Source organism: Labeo rohita, chromosome 8 (assembly GCF_022985175.1).
Source record: "Labeo rohita strain BAU-BD-2019 chromosome 8, IGBB_LRoh.1.0, whole genome shotgun sequence".
In the NCBI taxonomy this organism is placed as follows: domain Eukaryota; kingdom Metazoa; phylum Chordata; class Actinopteri; order Cypriniformes; family Cyprinidae; genus Labeo; species Labeo rohita.
Window position 1 is genome coordinate 16220285 of NC_066876.1, and position 20840 is coordinate 16241124.

General features: G+C 38.5%; 1 protein-coding gene across 3 annotated transcripts in view; it reads left to right on the top strand.

The window, feature by feature from the left end:
- aopep (aminopeptidase O (putative)) overlaps window positions 1-20840 on the top strand; it is a 105996-nt gene that overhangs the window by 8443 nt on the left and 76713 nt on the right. For all 3 annotated transcript variants that reach the window (XM_051117185.1, XM_051117187.1, XM_051117186.1), the window contains exons 6-7: window positions 14102-14291; window positions 15091-15197. In XM_051117185.1, coding sequence (XP_050973142.1) covers window positions 14102-14291; window positions 15091-15197 — 297 coding nt within the window. The remainder of the gene's footprint in view (window positions 1-14101; window positions 14292-15090; window positions 15198-20840) is intronic.

Sequence of the window (20840 nt, forward strand, 5' to 3'; positions counted from 1 at the left end):
ACTTCAAAATCATCCGACATCGCTTTTACCTTTTTTTGTAAAGTGCGCTTGGCTTTCTTTGCACGTTCGCTTTGTAATCACTGGGTCGGTCATTCCACTTATGTCACGTGCGTGATTACGTAATGAGTGAGGTCGAGCTAGTGCACGATGACCATTTGTGATTTGTGGTTAAAAAGTATCTAAATTTAAGTGTGTTTTTTTTTTTTTTATAGAAGATGGCAGATTGTTTTACTAGATAAGACCCTTATTTCTCGACTGGGATTGTGTAGAGCACTTTGAAGCTGCATTGAATCTGCAGTTTGGACTATCAATCGGCTGGCCATCATTGAAGCCCAGTATATGGAGAAAAAATCCTGAAATGTTTTCCTCAAATGCCTTAATTTCTTTTCGACTGAAAAAAAAAAAAAAAAGACATGAACATCTTGGATGACATGGGGGTGAGTAAATTATCAGGAAATTTTTATTATGATATCTAAATATGTATCAGTTTCTCATCAACAGCAGTAAACTTAAACACTAATTTGTGGTTTCAGAAATCAAGTACTCAAGCCATCGCTTGGCAGATGTTCCCACTAATTCCCATTTGGCCTTTGGGCATTGCCCTCCAGGATGCCGCAGTTTTATGAATTGACCGATTTAAATGCTCTTTTTGGCCGACCGTGCTGTTTGTTTAGTAGTCTGGGTGGCTCGGGGTGTTGAAAACCTGTTGGATGTGTTTAAATGGCTGCAGTGAGACTCATTTTCCTTACACTGCTCAGGAAGGTCACCACTCAGGAAATGCTCAATAAAGTATGTGTGCACTGTTTTGTTTGTGTTTACAGTATACCAAGCTTTATGTTTTCTTCAGTGCTTGACTAGAATTTGATATGGAATTTCAGGCATTGTGGAAGTTCCAGTGAAGCAACCATGTTGGATGTAAGCAAACACTAGCAAAAAAAGTCATTTGGCTACATTTTATGTAAACTTACTCAGGGTGACCACAGGTCTTCCCGTATTTCCCACCATCTCCCTGTCCAGGAATAAGTATTCCACAGGATATGAGGTCATTACCCGGTGCCCCAGGCTGGTTCCAGCCATTCACCGAGAGAAAATGTCACATTCTAATTAGCACTGGGCATGCATCTTAACAGTGGTCACTCCTCTGTTTTTCTTTTCCTGAATGTGGTACTCCCTTTTCTGCTTGAGCTAATGTGAAGCACAGCACTGCAGGATTTTTTGGGTCTGGAGAGTATTTAGTTGCTTCACCGTTTATTACAGCTTGGTTTTATTAGCCACCCTGCGATAACTGCCAGTGGATGACAGAAATACGTCTGTTTGTGAGAGAAACGGATACTTATCTTCCCTCTCCTTTGCCCTGTGTGGGTCACAGCAGGAGACAGACGGTTGCCCCTGTTCTTAGGAATGGTACAGTCCTCCAGGCCTTTCTTGAAGCCCAAATCAGAGCAAAAAAAGAGTAATCAACAAAGTACATTTGGGGCCAGGAGGGAGGCACTTTGAGATGCCGATCCCCCAGGATGTTGGAGAGGATGTGTGGATTATTCCCAGCAACAAAAGCCTTTCGCTCCTGGAACCACTTCAGAGACAGGAGCTGTTTAATCTGAAAATTGGGAAGTATGTGGGCCCAAATCCTTGGGGCCAAGCCAATATCTGCTTTTATATCATGCTTGTTCATTTGCAGCTGGGGCTTTGGACGTAGCAGCGGTGCTGCTGGTGGTTCTCTGGAGGGAAGGAAGTAAAGATTAAGAAGTCAAGAAAGGCCAGGCCTGATAGTGTGTGCTGTGCTTCCTCCCAAATACCCGAATGACTGCTGTCCCAGTGTACAAAAACAGCAATTCCACCGGGACGTTATTCTTGGCTCGATTCCTCTGATTTGTGAAATCCTAGAATCTGATGACAGGGTTTTTGAAGCTTGAGGAAATATTTCTGCGAGGAATATCATCACATTTCCATCCTGTGTATTGCTGACCGATCACGTAGGGTTGATTCTAGACCTTGACGATGACGTAAACACGAGATGCTCGTATCTTCAGATCTTCAGCGGAAGGGCACAGCACTTTCCTCGACTTTGAAGGCGGCCACTTTCTGTCCCTTAACACCTCTTTTATGCCACAGCAGGACATAGTTGGAATACTTTATGTGCCAGATGTGCAAATATGGGCATCGGCTGCTCTAAGGGCTTCTTTAAAACCCATTTCATTGTGTTTTCCCACACTATGTCAGTGATGGCGGTATGATGACGGCAGGTGGGAAATAGTTTTATCTGCTGATGTCTTTTGATGTAGGATCCAAAGCTTTATCGTCGCAGCTGCCAAAGTATGTATTAAGTCATCCTTGAATTGTTGCTGTATGGTAAGACAAGCATACCACCAGTAGTGCTTTTGGGAGAGATTCAAATATGTCCACTTGAATAACTTGTAAAGAAGTAGGTTAAAGGAATTCTCGCTTAGTATTATGCATGCAGACATTCTCATGAGTAATTCCCAACCCACTTGAAGTGCATTTTGTGTACTTTTACACTATATAAATAACTCATCTCGGTCAATTTCTTTGCAATTACTCTGCTGCTGATACTAGCAGTTGACCTTATATAGCCTGTTAGCACCGTCTGAACTCTGAAGCGGACTGGACCAGCACCCAAGGAGCCGGAGTGATCTGAAGAATGAGGGGAAGAAATATGCAGAACATGTCTTAAAGGAGAAGTTCACTTCCAGAACAAAAAATGACATATAATTTACTTACCCCTTGTCATCCAAGATGTTCATGTCTTTCTTCAGTTGTAAAGAAATTATGTTTTTTTGAGGAAAACATTTCAGGATTTTTTTCTAAATAGTGGACTTCTGTGGTGCATGCGAGTTTAAACTTCCAAAATGTAGTTTAAATGCAGCTTCAAAGAGCACTAAATGATCCCACCCTCCACTGTAAAAAATAAAAAACATAATTTGTTGAGTCAGCTTAAAATAATTTGTTACCCTGCTGCCTTAAAATTTTAAGTTCAGTCAACTAAAATAAGTTTAGTCAACTTGAAATGTTAAGTTGTACTAAGTAACAACTTAGATATTTTGCTAAACTTAACAGACGGGTAAGTAACCCAGCTGCCTTAAAATTTTAAGTTGATTTAACTCAAATATTAGTTGTCAGTTAGTATAATTTAACATTTCAAATTGAAAAAACTTTTTTTTGACTGAACTTAAAACTTTAAGGCGGCCAGGTTACAAATTATTTTAAGTTGACTCAACAAATTGTTTTTTACAGTGTAGGAAGAAGGGTCTTATCTAGCGAAACAAACGTTATTTTCAAAAAAATTGACAATTTATATACTTTTTAACCTCAAATGCTCTTCTTGTCTAGCTCTTGTCTACCATCTCGTTTTCTCCCCCAACTTCAAAATCGTTCTACATCGCTGCAGAAGTGCCAACCCAGTGTTTGCAAAGTGAAAGCGCAAAGATGATCAAACGCCCTTTACAAAAATAAGTTAAAACAACAATGTAGGACGATTTTGAAATTAGAGAAGATAATGAGATGGGAGTTTATCGACTTATCGAGTTTATCCCTAACTGTCTTGAACCGGAATACACAGAGTACACGCGGAGCTAGACAAGATGAGCATTTGAGGTTAAAAAGTATATAAATTGTACTTTTTTAAGAAAGTAACCAATCGCTTTGCTAGATAAGACCCTTCTTCCTCGGCTGGGATCATTTGGAGCCCTTTGAAGCTGCATTTAAACTGCATTTTGGAAGTTCAAACTCGTGGGCACCGTAGAAGTCCATTATATGGAGAGAAATCCTAAAATGTTTTCCTCAAAAAACATAATTTCTTTACGACTGAAGAAAGAAAGACATGAACATATTGGATGACAAGAGAGTGAGTAAATTATGTCATTTTTTGTTCTGGAAGTGAACTTCTCCTTTAAAAATCTTAAAGGGATAGTTCACCAAAAAATCTAAATTTTGTCATTATTTAGCCACCCTCACGTTGCTCCAAACTTGTAAGACCTTCGTTCGTTTGTTTATGGGGTTAAAATCTGCAGCCACAATATATCTATAGAAATGAAATGATTTGAATTGGTCACAAATGCTGTTCTTTCAGCTTAAGTTTTATTGAACCTGAAGTATTCCTTTTAAATCAAAATTGTCACACAGCTGTCTCTCTGCTGTACTGTATATGAGTGAATTATGTGCTCCATCTGGATTTGAGCAGTTTTGGGGGCAGAAATGCATTTCAGGTAGACTTTTATTTGTTCGAGCTGAAGCAAAGAGCAGGTGGTACATTTTGCCCAGAGAGTTGGAGACCTTCGGCTTGGTGTAGACCTACGCTTCATATTTCATCACCTGAACAGGTAGTCAGCAATTGAACAGAAGGAATAAAGAAGAATTTTGGGTCTGTTTCCCCGAGGTGCTACGCTAGCTGTTCAAGAGCTGCTGAAGGTAGAGATATTCAAGGTTAATTAGAGGTTACTGCACTCGCACACGCTTTTCAGTACATTTAGTACGTACGCAGAGAAGGACAAATCTGCTTTAAAGTGATTTTGGTATTCAGTGCGGTTATGATTATGTAAACTCTTTAAAGATTAACAATATACAATCCCCCCTCAGAAATATGTGCCACCCACAAACGGCAAATTTGGGATTCGAAGTGTTTAAGGGTGAATTAATCATCCTTCTTAAATTCTGACTCACCAGAGTATGTTAGATTAGAGCAGCATGAAAAATTATTGGATTTTGGAATTCTGAATAACGCTGGCATTATGTAGACTGAGGGTAATGAAAAAGCAAAAACATTATTTAAATGTAGACTCACATTTTAATATCGGCGAGTTTGCGGCCGCATGAAATGCTCTCATTATAATCAGGCTGCCTCTGCCTTCGGTTGTCGAAATTGGTTTGTGCCTATTCAAATATTATGTGCTTTTCCTACCGTGAGGAAAGGACTGATTAGATATTCTGATTGGGCCACAAATGAATGTCCCACACAATAAAGTAGTGGCACTTTTCAACATTACTTCTCTTTGTAATTGGAGACTCTGGCTTTCAGGGTATTTTCGAGGTGTTTTAAGTTTTGATTTGTGTGTATTTGCAGGTAATCTCTTGATTGCATGAACTCCAAGCTATTTCTTTGCTGACGTGCTCTTCCTGCAGTCTTAAAATGACCATATGGGGAAAGGAAAGTGGAGTCCCTTGGGTGCGGAGCGTAATGTGGACGACGGATGTGAAGCTTTTGGAATGTGCTGGACTAGCCAGGGAGCTCGGGAGGCTGAGATAACACCACTTAAATAGCCCTTTCTCTCTCCCTTTCTTCTCGCTCCCTCTCTCTCTCGCTTCACTTTCTTGTTTCACTCCTCTCTGATTGCTGAGTAACCTAAGAAGTGTGTGACAGAGAGCGTCTTTCAGACCAGGGGGACTTTGGCACGAAAGACAGCTGTTAATCAAATTGTCAAGGATGGGATGTTTTCCTCCGCCGAGAGTCCACAGAGAGGGTTTTCTGGCCCTCATTTGGCTGCGTGCGCACAAAAGCCACCGCGAGCGAAAAAATTCAGAGCATGCCTGCACCTGGAAGACAGGGAGGCATGTTTAAAAGACACACGGTTTGTGTCTCTATTAGGGTGTTTTGACTTCATTAGGTGCTTTTTTACTTTCCTGATCTTGCCGTGTGGATCTACATGTGCTGCAAATTCTTTCATTTTTCTTTAAATGTAAATAAGCAGCATCCAATTTAACAAGCAGGTTGTTATTAGTACTGCATTCCTGCGTTGTTATCAGGGGCCCTTGCTTCCTTGCCTTATCGGTCTCATGCTTAACCCCTTTCTGGAAGTCCGGGCCGAGTCATACGACTATTTTCCCGCCACGTCTTCATTGACGGGATGATTCCAAAAGTCTTCCTTTCGTGTGGTTTCCGACCAGACTCATATTCTCCACTGTAAATGTAGGCCCATATAGGAAAACAAATGGATATTGCTGTTTGGGACAGAACGTGCGTCTAAATGAATCAAATCTGTATGGCACAGAGAGAGTTTATTTGGCCCTGGGGCTGATTTAAGGCAGTAGGAGAAGCTGGTAAACTAGAGCAAAGTGTGAGGTGGGGAGCCATTACCCAGCATCCCTGGAGGAGCATCTACCACACAAAAATCTGGAATGGATGAGCCCATTCAAAGACTGGGCAGATGTCCCTGCTATGTGTATACTGAATCACTCGATGACACCGTAATAGCGCCTGCCATTGCATTTAATCTGATTCTCCGAGCCAAGAAAGCCGCCTTTCTTCCCCCAGCCCTCCGACCAGACACAAATATAACAAATCTAAGCACAGGGAAGCTTTAGAAGTCTGTTGCAGACTAGGGCAGGGTGTTATTGCTAGATTTGAGCTAATCGTCCTTCCCATGGAGTCAGAAAGCCAGAAAGAGATACAGAAAAGCAGACAATGTTGACACTCTGGTTAACGGGATAGTTCACCCAAAAATTGAAATTCTGTCATTAATTACTCACCCTCATGTCGTTCATAACCCGTAAGACCTTCGTTCATCTTCGGAACACAAATTAAGATATTTTTGATGAAATAGATGCATAGATTGCAACACAACTACCACATTCAAGGCTCTGAAAGGTAGTAAGGACATCCCTAAAATAGTCCAAGTGACATCGGTGGTTCAACCATAATTTTGTGTTTGTTCAACAATTACCTTTCTGGGCTTTGAACATGGTAGTACCGCTGCTGTCGATACAGAGCACTCAGATTTTATTAAAATATCTTAATTTGTACTCCGAAGATGAACAAAGGTCTTATGAAGGTGAGTAATTAATGACAGAATTTTCATTTTTTGGTGAACTATCCCTTTAACCAGCTAAAGTTATAATATAGACTTGATTGTATGTAGAGTGTTGGAGCTCTATGCATTTGATCATGCACTCAAAATATATTTGTATTAAGGGGTCATATAATGTTGCTAAAAAGAACATTATTTTGTGTACTTTGTATAATGCAATGCATTTACGTGGTACACATTATTTTCTGCACACTGTATATTATTGTTGCTCCTCTCTGGCCCTCCTTTCTGAAACGTGTCGATTTTTACAAAGCTCATAGTTCTGAAAAGTGTGTTGTGCTCTGATTAGCCAGCTAGCCAGTGTGTTGTGATTGGCTGAATACCTCAAGCGTGGGAGGAAATGTTATGCCCCTTACCGTGTTGTTATGCCGTGTCCCAGCTCAACGAGACAAAAACAATAAAACCCGTTATAAATGAGGCATTTTTGCATCCAATGAGGACATAATTACTGATTATAATGATTATAATGACACTGTCATTTTACACATTGCATAAACTGCATTTGTAATCATTAAAACAACAAACAAGCACTAATCTACACTCTTCAAACCTCCTGTTTGACTAGCCAGTAATGAATTCTTTAAATATGAATATGTACTTACAGGCTGCGAGTCAGAAGCACCAGACTGTCCTTGCAAAGTTGGTATTCCCCCATTTTATAGTGTGCACAGTCGTAGACTACTCTCCCAGGTTCAGGAAACAGTCCTCAGAGAAATTTTAACCAAAGTATGTTATAGACTTCTCATTAAGATCCTGAAGAATCATATCAACCTTTAACGTCTCTCTCTTTTTTTTTTTTTTTTGCTGAAATGGCAGCCATTGAAATGGAGAAGTAGAATAGAGCTTGGTGTGTAAAGCGGAGGAGACTGAAAAGCAAAGTTATTTCCGTCTTGAAATTAGCTACTATATATTTATATACGCTTTCAAAAACAAACATTTGTATTAAGAAAGCAAACAGGGTCAAGTTTGATTTCATGTTGTCTTTTCTACGTCCTGCATTCCACACATGCCAGAAATCTGCATTCTCGTCCGGTGACTTCACTCATAATATAGCTTTGAACATTGGAAGGAAGCTCACATAATGGGGCCTTGCACACTGTAAGCTTTGCATAAACATCTGCTGCTGCTTCTCAGTCCGGATGGTCTTTCTGGCGCTGATGAGCGCCTCCGGCTCTGTTTACGCACACTCTTCAGCAAGCCTCTGAAACGTTAATGTGGAGCAATCAAGTTAAAATGGTGCCATGAGGCACTCGGCGATAAACATCGTCAGCGATGCGAGCGAGGGTCTATTTTCCAGATTTCCCACTCGTATGGTTGGTAGAACGTCTGCATATGGATTGCATTGTTTTGGTGATATGTAGCAGCCTGTGTTTGCTTCACGGAGCGTACGCTACAAATCCTGATAGTCTCGCCGCAGCAGCGGCCTCTGTGTGTGGGTATTTATTCTCAGGATTTCATGTTTGACACATGTGATCTGCCCTAAAAAGGACTGGCATGCACAAGGAGCCCCACAGGGCCTACAGAGAGAATCACACCTCATTTTGCAGCCCCACAACCTAATCTACAGTCTAGACAGGAATACCACCCATTAAAGCTTGAAAGCTAGGAAGAGAAGGGACTGTGGTAGATCAGTTTTGTTCTGCGAGGTTCTTCTAGGTTTTTCCATCTATAATAAGCTCATGGAATCAGACTGAGGAGAGTGGGAAATTAAATAAGAGACAAAGACTATGAATGAGCACAGCCAGCACATTAGTAGAGCCACTTTGAGAAGACGGGAGGTGATGATAAATATGGCTCTGAATGTCTGAAAACTGCACTAGCTCATAGACTTCTCATTGGGGGTTGGTCGTCGCCTAGTGGTTAATGATCTGGGTACAGGGGTATAACTACCCATTTGTTGGAGGTGGGTGCCCTTTAGTGCTTTTTTTATTTCACTGTATGATCTAGTTTAGAAGATTTCCTACCTTTTTGGCTTTTCAAAGTCACACAACACAGTGCATTTAAAGGATTAGTTCACGTCTGAATTAAAATTTCCTGGTAATTTTCTCACCCCATGTCATCCAAGAAATTACGATTTTTGAGGAAAACATTCCAGGATTTTTCTCCATATAGTGGACTTCAATGGTGATTAATTGGTTGAAGATCCAAACTGAAGTTTCAGTGTAGCTTCAAAGGGCTCTACATAATCCCAGTTGAGGAATAATTTTTCACCACAAATGCTTGTCTTGCACTAGCTTTGTGTTGCACGTTTAGGACTTGAAGCATTAGGCAATCACATTAGAAAGGTCACACATGATTTGTTGTACTCGAGTTCAAAAAGGTATGGTAGGGCAGAAAACTCTGCCTTTTTTTGCGTTTGACTCTCTTTGCACATTCACTTTGTAATGGGTTGGTATTTCTGCTTACGTTATGTGTGACCTTTCCAACGTGACTATGTAATGTGTGAAATCCAACTAGAGCAAGACAAGCATTTGTGGTTGAAAAGTATCAAAATTTTTATTTTTAAGAAAATGACCAATTGTTTCATTAGATAAGACCCTTATTCCTCAGCTGGGATCATGTAGAGCCTTTTGAAGCTGCATTGAAACTGCAATTTGGATCTTTAACCTGTTGATCCCTATTAAAGAACTATATAGAGAAAAAAACCTAGTACGTTTTCCTCAAAAACCTTGATTTCTTTTCAGCTGAAGAAAGAAAGACATGAACCTCTTAAATGACATGGGGGTGAGTAAATCATCAGGAATTTAAAGTATTAAATTCATATTCAACTCATAAACCAGTTATTGTGACTTGATCAATATGTATTCGTACTATAAAAGATGATGATGAGCGTCATTGCTTTATCTAGGCCATATAGATAAAAAAAAAACAAACTGGCATAATTTCAGACCAAAGCGTTTAGATGACATTTTAAAAGGGGATAATATTGCTTTAGCCTGACTAAACATTTTTTAAAGTGCACAGAAGCCCACTAATTGACTCGCCGGGTGCTTTTACGTTTATTTAGACGTCCGTTCAAGCAAGCTTGAGTTTTATACAAAAAAGACATAAATGTCATATGCCTAGTTGTGTAATACTGTAGCATGAATAGGTTTATGGATGTGCAATATTTGCTGTTGAAAACTACTTGGAGTTGAGGTTTTCCTCCAGTTTACAACAGGAAGGATGTAGGACAGTTATGAGATCTTGCTTCAGCAATACTGCAAAAAAGTACTGTATAGACAAACAACAGTACAGCTGTTGAAGCAGGTGGAGCAGTTTGTTACATCATCTCTTTTGCATGTATGACCACTTTTGGCCTTCTAGTTTTGTCCCTAATAAGGTCAGTGGAAAGATTAGACTCATCTTAGATCACATGGATTCCCCTTAGACTAAATAACAACTAAAAGCAAAGTAAACTGTGTTAAAGTTTGTAAGGCTTGCTTTTTTCAGGGAATTTATCTTGAATTGCAGTCTTGCCCTGTTGGTAATATATGTTTGTTACATACTTTTTTGTTAGATATAGTCTATAAATAAAATATCTTAAGCAAAGCCTTAAAGGGATACTTACTTTCTTCTGTAGAATAAAAAAGAATGTGTTTTTTTTTGTCTCCGTGCAATGAATGTTTATGGGGTCCAATATAGTTTTGTATTTCATAAAAGGAAAAAGTTATACAGGTTTGGATTGACATAACTATCTCTTTAAGCAATTTTGCATCTTTTATGTTGAGATATTTTTACTGGAGAAAGAAAATGTAATTAGACAGGGTACAAATAAACAAGGAGGCTTAATGTAGATGGGAAATGATTTGTTCCCACAAAGTTTTCCTCCTCCATAAATCTAACATTCCACGTTGAAAGGAGTATGACGATGATTTTGAAATCTGAACCATTACATTCCACTTTCAGTGTTTCCTCTGGTAATTACAGGGCAGGTGGTGATATCCTGTTCTTGGATGAAAGGATGTGATTCCTCTGCCTTTCAGTAAAGATATCTTCTAAGAATTATTGCAGTGGTTTATTGATACACTGTACATGTACTTGCTTGTGTGTAGCATTATGTAAAAGAGATCCTGTGCAGTTCCGTTTTGGATGAACTTTAATTCACTTCCCACTATTCCTAGATTCAATTCGAGTACTCGATTGTAAAAAAAAAAAAAAAAATCCCTGACTGCAATTGGTTTGTGTCCAGTAACTGGCAAAATACCAGAAGTGGCACATTTTACATTCAGAATCCATGAAAGACATTACTAGACCGTTTAGCAAGGCTGCATAATATATAAAACCCATTTAAAATCATAATAAAGTATAATGCTATTGTGAATTCACAAATGATACGATTCGATTAAATAAATGCGACGTGCTTTAATTGTTTACATGCATGTAAGTTAGTTAGCACAGTAAATGCAGCTCCAAACGAACTGTTAGCATTTACATGTGTCCAGCCTCTCATCTTCCATCTCATATTATTACTGTACGTTCATCTGGGAACAAAACGTTCGCCATTTCATCAGACTTGTAAGGTAAATAATTTATAACCTGTGCAACCACAGGAGAATATATCATGCTAACTGCTAACCACGATTTCAAAATAAAAACCCTCACTCTGAGTTTGCCGTTTTGATGTCCTCATATTCAAGAAATTACAGTGGCTTTAGCATTTCTGTCTTAAAAATGTCCAAATAATTAAGATTAAGCATTTAAACCATTTGAATTAAATGTTGTTAAATTCATATTTAACAAGGATTAGATCATGCTGTAAAGTGTAAAAACAGGCGTCAGGCCGTTGGCCCCCTGCAGTCATTTGATATAATACATAATGTGGGTCTATTGTTTATAATACATTGTTGTATTTTCAGAGTTTGTTCAATAAAACTATGGCTGCTTGGTTTTGATACTTTATTTGAACCAATTATTATTGCCTCCTTGCTATTATATATGTATTTCAAGTAATTATAAATGAAATTGTTAGCTTAGGTCTATTTTTGTTACCTTAAAAAAAAAAAAAAAAAAAAAATATATATATATATATATATATATATATATATTCTTGATTAATCGTCAGAATAATCAACCGATTAATTGATTACCAAAATAATCGTTAGTGACAGCCTTACTTCCCACAATCTATCTATCCATTAAAGGAGAAGTCCACTTCCAGAACAAAAAAATACAGATAATGTACTCTTGTCATCCAAGATGTTCATGTCTTTCTTTCTTCAGCCATAAAGAAATTATGTTTTTTGAGGGAAACATTCCAGGATGTGAATTTGTGGTTGCAAACGATCCCAGCCAAGGAAGAAGTGATTATTTCATAATTTGTTGGGTCAACCAACATTTTCCTCTTACTCCTGGAAGTAATGTTAGCCAGTCAGGTTACAGCTTGCCATAGTAGAAAGTACTTTCCCATTTTGTGAGAAATATGCATCAGATAGTCAGTGACCTATAAAATAAAATATAAAAAGGTTATTGACTTTTTATCTCACAATTCTGACTCTTTTTTTCTCAGAATTGTAAGATATGAACTTGCAATTAGGAAGAAATAATGTGAGATATTGCGTGATAAAAAGTCACAATTCTGACAAGTTTATATCATGCAATTCTGACATTTTTCATGCAATTCTGACTTTTTTTTTCCAGAATTGTAAGATATAAACTCACAATTGTGAGTTATAAAGCCAGTTTTGAGGGAAAAAAAGACTGATATGTTTTTAGAATTGTGAGTTTATATCTCACAGTTCTGAATTAATAACTCACAATTGCATGTTATAAAGTCAGAATAGCGAGATATAAACTTGCAATTCTGAGAAAGTCACAATGAGATATAAACTCACAAGTCTGAGAAAAAAAGTCTGAATTGAGTTTATATCTTGCCATTCTGACTTCATTTCTAAGAATTGTGACTTTATTTCTCAGAATTGCAAGTTTGTATAACGCAGTTCTGACTTTATAACTTGTAATTGCAAGTTTATATCTCACAATTCTGAGAACAATGTCAGAATTGCAAGTTCTTTTTATTTTTTATTCAGTGGTGAAAATGGGCTTGCATAGTGACCATACTCTGGTGCTCCATGTGTGAAAGGGAGGATCTGTAGCTGCTTAAGAAATCCCTTTTTCTGGTATTTGGACGGTGTCCACTTTTAAAGAACAAGCTTCTGTTGTTTAACACTTCTCCTTAACAGTGTTGGGCATTTTCTGTCATCTGTTTCCAGAAACTGGGCTTTTTTCCTAAGTCCCTTAGCTCTACTTTTGAAAAAACTGTTTGGGCACACAGAATCCTGCTAAAATAACATATCGATGACTTCTGGGAGCCATAACGGTGTGAATGAGAGCCATGCCTGCCACCTTCAACTCAAGAGTCAAGGCCAGCCTTTTTTATTGATTTCCTGCTGGTTGCTGTGGTCATTGTGTAAAGAAAGCAACAGTGAGCATTAAAAAAAATTCTTTCCAGACCCAGGCAAGGTGAATGTCTGGCTCAAAAGGTAAAAAGACATTCATAAAACTCTGAGATTATTTTATCAGGTTCATTTTGTGAGGGGGAAAAAGCGCTCGCGGCTATCTGCGGCGGTATGTGTCACATTCGAAAAGCATTATGTGGTTGAGCCGAAGCCTTAGGACACAAAAGAAACGGGTTTGTTTTTCCTGACTCGTAGGAACTTTGTTTGGAACATGGTCTTGATAACAGCCTATTTGCTGTACGAAACACACAAGCCTATCTGGTTGAAAAGGTCACTCAAGGTAATTTCGGGTGAGGAGGCAAACAATACCATATTTCATCTGGTTTTATGTGCAGACTGAATCCTGAGGTCATGTTTTTTTTCTCACACAGTTGAAAGAAAGAGCCTTATCTATGTCCAGTGGACATTTTTTCCAGCTTACAGCACATTTTGTAGTGGAACTTATCACAGCAACATCTGACGACAGTTATACGTCTTGTAATTTGCTGCTATTAGCAAATGCACCCAGATTGTATGGTGAAGGGTGCGGCACGGGTGGCTACTCTGAAATCCACTGGCAGCACACAGGCCTCATTTTGGCTGAGAGCTCCACCTCCTTAACGACAGTCTGTCTACAGGAGAGAAAATCCCACACTTTGATGTTCTTTCAGGGTGGCTGGGTTTTATAACATGTTATAACTAGATCAGAGCTGAAGTCAGAGCTCCAAATTCTCAGCACCCGCAGTAATGTTATAACCGATGATTTGTAAGCAGACCAAATACAACCATGACATCCAATCCTAGTCTGTTTTTCAACTTTAAATAAGAAAATAAATCAGCTGACTATGATTTCTCTTGTTTTTTTAGTCCACACATCGTGTTCCTGTCTCAAAGCGTGCTAACGGGTGAGAGGAATCTCTGCGGGGCGAGGTTGTGCCACGAAATCGCTCATTCCTGGTTCGGGCTGGCCATCGGAGCAAGGGATTGGACGGAAGAATGGATCAGCGAGGGTTTCGCCACTTATTTAGAGGATGTGTTCTGGAGCCATGTTCAAAAGGTATTGATGTGCATCCCGTCTAAGATCGAGTACGTCTTGAGTCATCTTCCATTTATTTTTTTCTTCCTGTCACCTCTCGAGCAGCAAAAAGCACCAACAAAAATGTTTACCAAAGTTTATTACACACCTATTAAAGCACATGCTGAGTGGTCAGAGTACAAAATGAGTTTGAAATTAAATTTTCACCATTAACTGGAAGACTTCACTTCCTGTAATGACTGAGATAGCTAATAATGAGTCACAAACTCGAGCTTGCAGAGAGTGATTGTGTTCCACATCAACGCAGCACTTGAGTTTATTCAGAATGTATTTATAATCTATGTTTGCCGGCTCTAAATTGAAAACTTTTGTTGTGCTGATAGAATGTTTCCAATGCGTTTTTCAACAAGTGGAATTTAAAGCTGAAGTGTGTAATTTTATTGATGTTTTCAATGACTTTTTCTTTTCCCAGTTTAATATGCAGAGGTCGCTATCAGTAGGTCATTCATAGGTTGATTTCCCTGAAGAGTGTAAACACTGCAGCTCTGTGGCGCTATCAAAACATCGCTCATTTGTCTGAGCATCCTTAACAGCCCGACGACAGCAACACTGGCTTAACCAATGGCGTGATTCTGGGGGCGGGACTATCTTTTGTCTGACCAGTGGCAGATGGGGGTGTGTTTGGGAAAAGCTGTTCCATTAAATCAATCTTTCCATCTGATGATGCTAATGGTGCAGAAATTACATTAGAATGCTCTGTTTAGATTAATTTCATTTACAGTTTGCTTTCTTGTGTTCTCTTTTTCTCTGTCTGTCTCAGTTGGGTTGTAGAGAGGCTGAGGAGCAGAGACAGTTAAAGGCTCTGCTGCGCTGGAGGAGACTGAGTGACGAGTTACAGAATTCTGAAGAACAGCTGCAGGTCCTCAGGTATGACTGACCATGTTTCTCGCTCGCTCAGTCTCGCTTTTTGCTTTCTTCCTCCTCTAACTGCTAGTCTCTCAGTCCCTATGCCCTCATTACTCCATCATCTGCACACATAACAGTCCACAGTAGAACCTAAAATTCACTGTTAAGAGCAGTTTTGGACCTAACGCGTGTCTTAGTTATGAAGTAATCTTACTTTTGAAATCAGTATCTGTAATCTGATTACAGCAGTTTATATTTGCTAATTTCAATCATGCATCTTTTGTTACTTGGTTCACACATTTGTAATTTTTGTATGTACTACCATTCAAACATTTGGGGTAAGTATGTTATTTTTTTTAAATTAAAGGGGTCATCGGATGCAAAGTTCACTTTTACATGTTGTTTACATTAATGTGTGTTGGCAGTGTATGTACACATCTACCCTATAATGATAAAAATCCATGCAGTGGATTAATAATAATCCCTGTAAAAATAATATCCCTTTTTTAAAACGAGACATTCTCAGATGCCTGTTGGTGTGGCGTCACACCGACAGAGGCCGCTCCCACGATAGTTGATTGACAAGAGCTCTTACCTTAGACCCACCTTATATCAGCTGTAACAGTCCGACCTCCATTGTTTCGATGTCGGAGCAGGTTAAGTTAGACAAGAATATCTCAGATTGAGCGATTGAGATGTTGCTGGATGTAATAATAAACATAGTGGTCATCATTTACTCCTGACATCTGAGCCGCTGAAGATACAGTGGACTAGGTTTGTTTGTGAAGGGAATGTGCCTCCCGATCTACATAAATGCGTCTATGTTCACACAAATCATTCGTGATCCAGCTTCACCTACAACACAAGTGAGTATAAGGGTTTTTTTTATGAATCTCTGCAGTCACCTTTCCTAATAACCTGCTAGTTAGCAAGTTTCTCGGCTAAATGCGGCTAAAGTAAACAGGCTCGTCACTCCACAGAGAGAAGAAAGGGGCGGGGCAAGCAGAGCTCATTTGCATTTAAAGGAACAATCCCTCAGAATGGGATGATTTTTGCAGAGCTGATTTTGACAAGGTAAAAAGGGTGTTGTTTTACACTACCATTGAGAATTTTTAACCAAAGTATATTATAGACTTTTCATTAAGACCCTAAAGACACATGTCAACTTGTGGAAAATGGGCATCCGATGACCCCTTTAAAGTATTAGTTCACTTCCAGAACAAACATTTCAGGATTTTTCTCCATATAGTGGACTTCAATAGTGCCCACGAGTTTGAATGTCCAAATTGCAGTTTAAATGCAGCTTCAAAGGGCTCTAAACAATCCCAGCTGGGGGTTAAGGGTTTTATCTAGCAAAACAATTGGTCATTTTCTTAAAAAAAAAAAAAAAAAATTATATACTTTTTAAGCTCAAATGCTTGTCTTGTCTAGCTCTACCATGCGCATACGTACTCTGTGTAATCCGGGGCAAATGCTGTTAGGGTAGGTCGATTGCATAGCTATACAAGACGAACATTTGAGGTAGTGTATACTTTTATCTTGTTTTTTTTTTTTTTTTTTTTTTTTTTTTGGCAGATTGTTTCACTAGATAAGACTCTTATTTCTCAGCTGGGATCGTTTAGAGCCATTTGAAGCTGCATTTAAACTGCATTTTGGAAAACTCGTGGGCACCATAGAAGTCCATTATATGGAGAGAAATCCTGAAATGTTTTCCTTAAAAAATATAGTTTCTTTGCTACTGAAGACAGAAAGGCACGAACATCTTGGGTGACAACGGTGAGTACATTATCTGCAAATTTTTGTTCTGGAAGTGAACTAGTCTTTTAATTAATACTTTAATTTAGCAAGGACACATTCAATTGATCAAAAATGACAGTAAATGATTCTTAATACTGTGGTGTTACCTTTTTTTGTTGTTCATGAGACCCTTGTTTGTCCTGAACAGTTAAACTGCCCGCTGTCCTTGAGAAAAATCCTTTAGATCCCACAAATTCTTTGTTTTGTGTATTCGAACCCTTCCCAAAAATGACTGTATGGTTTTGAGATCCATCTTTTCACACTGAGGACAACTTAAGGACTCATACACGGCTATTACAAAATGTTCAAACGCTCACTGATGCGAAGGAAAAAGGAAAAGGAAGGAAAAATTATGCATTAAGAGCCTGGAGGTGAAAACTTTTGAACAGAATGAAGATTTGTTCATTTTTCTTATTTTGCCTAAATATCTTTTTTTTTTTATTTGGTGCTGCCCTACAGACAATACTTACATGTTTCCAAGAAGACAAAATAAGTTCAATCTACCCATATACTTAAATTAAAAAAGGCTTTTAATGCCTTTTGTTTCTTTCTGGAGCATCAGTGACCATTTGAACCCTTTGTAATAGCTGCGTATGAGTCCCTCAGTTATCCTCAGTGTGAATGGATGGATCTCAAAATCATACAGTCATTGTTGGAAAGGGTTCAAATATGCAAAAGATGCTGTAAAACCAAAGAATTTGTGGGACCTGAAGAATTTTTCTGAACAGCAGGAGTTTGTGTGTTTTTGAACAAATTCATGTCGAAGTATTAAATTAATACTTTTCAATATTTGATTTTAAATCCAAAATAAAATCTAGGTCTTATAGCAAAAACAGTGACACATAATGTGTAACTAATGTTCTGTTGGAAACAGCATATTGAAAAACTGCATATATGCAATCACATTTCCAGGCACTCTGAAGATAGATTTAAGCAAGAGCTTGAAATAGTTGTGGCATTTCAGTCGGCACAGAATAATTTCAAGCATGTTAATGCAAGAGTATTATTTGATATGAGATGTAATGTAATGTTCTCATATGAAGAGCACGGAATCGCATAAGGTTATGTAGGTTTGAGGTAGGAGTAGATTAACCCAGCTTAACTTTTAGCAGTGGAAAAAATGAGAGTGTGTGATAGAATGATAGAGTTTGTCAGGAATTCAGCTGTCACAATACCAGCAGGTTTTGAAGATTCACCTGACAGCATGTGTCTGGCCCTTCCTCCGCTTTGAGGGGCCCACACCCACTATAATCTCTGGGATAAAATGTTCAGACAGTCTGGAAAAATGCCTGTTTTGTGATTAAAACAATGGAAAAAGTCATGTAAACTATTCAGTTATAATACTATGATAAGCAAAACGTGTAATTCAAATTTAGAGACTTGAAACTTTAAGTTTACTGCTTTAAGTATGTTTATGGTCTAAAGGTCTGTTTACACTGCAAAAAATGCTTTTCTTACTTAGATTTTTTTGTCTTGTTTCCAGCCAAAATATCTTAAAATTCTTAAATCAATTTTCTAGACAATTGCTTGTCTAGAAAATCCTTCTTGATTTAAGAATTTTTAGATATTTTGGCTGGAAACAAGACAAAAAATCTAAGTAAGAAAAGCATTTTTTGCAGTGTACAAGAATATTTGACACAAAAATTTGGTCCAGTTTTCAAATGCGATTTGTCTGTTCGGACTAATATGGAAAAAAACCCCTGCAAACAGCATGTAACAGCAGCGGCTCTGGCCATGTGATCCAAAGCGCAAACACAAAAGACCAAAATAAATATTTCACCCAGAAATGAAAATTACCCCATGATTTACTCACCCTTAATCCATGGTAGGTTTATATATCTTTCTTCTTTTGGACGAATACAATCGAAGTTATATTAAAAAATGTCCTGGCTTTTCCAAGCTTTATAATGGCAGTGAATGGGTGTTGAGATTTTGAACTTCAATAAAGTGCATAAATCCATCATAAATAGTACTCCACATGGCTGCGGAGGTTAATAAAGGCCTTCTGAAGCAAATTGATGTGTCTGTGTAAGAAAAATTTCCATATTTAAAACTTTATAAACTATAATCTCTGGCTTCCGCTAACTGTTGTACATGCATTCAAGAGAGAGTGGGGTTTCAGTTTGTTTAACTTTGTTTTTTTTAACCATCTTTTTTACCACTAAAAGTTATTTTACCATGGTTGTAGTTGTGCTGACACAAAACATTCATGCAACTGTGGAAAAAGTCACTCAGACATCAACTAAAAAAAGTGGACATACCGCAGACGTTAGTCACTCTCATTGATTTTGACACTTGAGAATATCTGCTTATTTTTCCGTTCATCTATGCATCCTTCTGGAAAGGAAGGCTGCCTATTGTATTCGATGAATACCTGTCACCCTTTTCATTGGGCTGCTGTGGGCACTTCCACAAATGCACATGCAAAAGCCTGTGTGACCAGGAGGAATAATGCATGCCTTTTAAAGGAGCTCACCCTTATCACTCCCTCCCATACAGTGAGACAGAGAGAGAGAGGAAGGGAGGAAGTCGTTGCTCTTTATTTTTGGAGGGGAACCAAATGTAAGCATCAATAATGTACAAGCACAAGTGAGTGTCCCAAATACAGAAAGAAGGTAGCTGAAACCATTTTGACTCCTTTAGACCTGTAACTGTATCCTGAGGAGGATTTGGAAGCGCCGACACATACATATTATTTACTGTTGTTTATGCAAGTGAGCAACTAATGTTAATGATGATGATGATACTATAAACATTTGAGTTCTAATGAATCTTTGATTTAATTAGTTGATGTATTTAGTTAATTATTAAACAGTTATTAATGTCGTTGTCATATATATCATAGAGACTTGGAAGGTGCAACCAGAACACTCAGGGAAAGTAAAGATTTAGTTCATTACAGTTTTTCTGAATAAGCTTTACTAGTGGATCAGACAGAAACTATTTTTCTCATATCCATATATGGGAAGGCATCTGTCCCTTTTCCCAGATCTTGCTTTATTTCTCTGTGGAATTCGGCAGCGTAGACCTGCACTGGGGGCACATGCTCACAGAGATAAGGCATTAGAGTGTGATCAATCACACTGCTCTTTATCACCATAAAATCTCTGACACAAAGAAACAAACAAAAGCAGGTTATGAAGGCTAGAAAAACACTGCATACATATAGCCACACGCCCATTTGTCTGCAAGAAAAAAAGTCCAAAAAAATTGCTGTTGTCTGTGTTAGCGGCGCCTGAGTATCGACCAAATCTTTACAAGAGCCTTTTATTGGCAAGACCAGTTAATCTCCCAAAGAAGATCAATAGTTTTTAACCGAGGTCGTCATCACACGCAGAGATGGCCAGCACTCAAAGCTCTGTTTGTCTCTCGCAATCTACAGTACCTTTGGCTGTAGGAAGGAAACACTCTATCGGTCTGAGCCGTGAGAATGAAGCCTGTCTGATGCTTAAAAATATCTAAATTTGCCAGTTCATGTTATGATTCATTGGTAGTTATTCAACAGTTCTCGAATTTGATTGGCTTGTCTGTGTTTGCATTGCAAACAGACTGTCAGGGATTTAGTGACTTTTTATGGAGATCACATAGAGTAGGTGGTGACATGTTTGAGTAAGTAATTGAATTATTCATTCAACCAAATTGTTCGAAACTCCAGGAGCAAAACCTGGGCTGTGTCTGAAATTACATACTAGCTGAGTTTGTACTTATTTTGACTTCATGACTATTAAAAGCAACACCAATTTAACATTATGACCACATTCTTAATATTGTGTTGGTCCAAAACAGCCCTGACCCGTCGAGGCGTGGACTCCACTAGACCCCTGAAAGTGTGCTGTGCTATCTGGCACCAAGATGTTAGCAGATCCT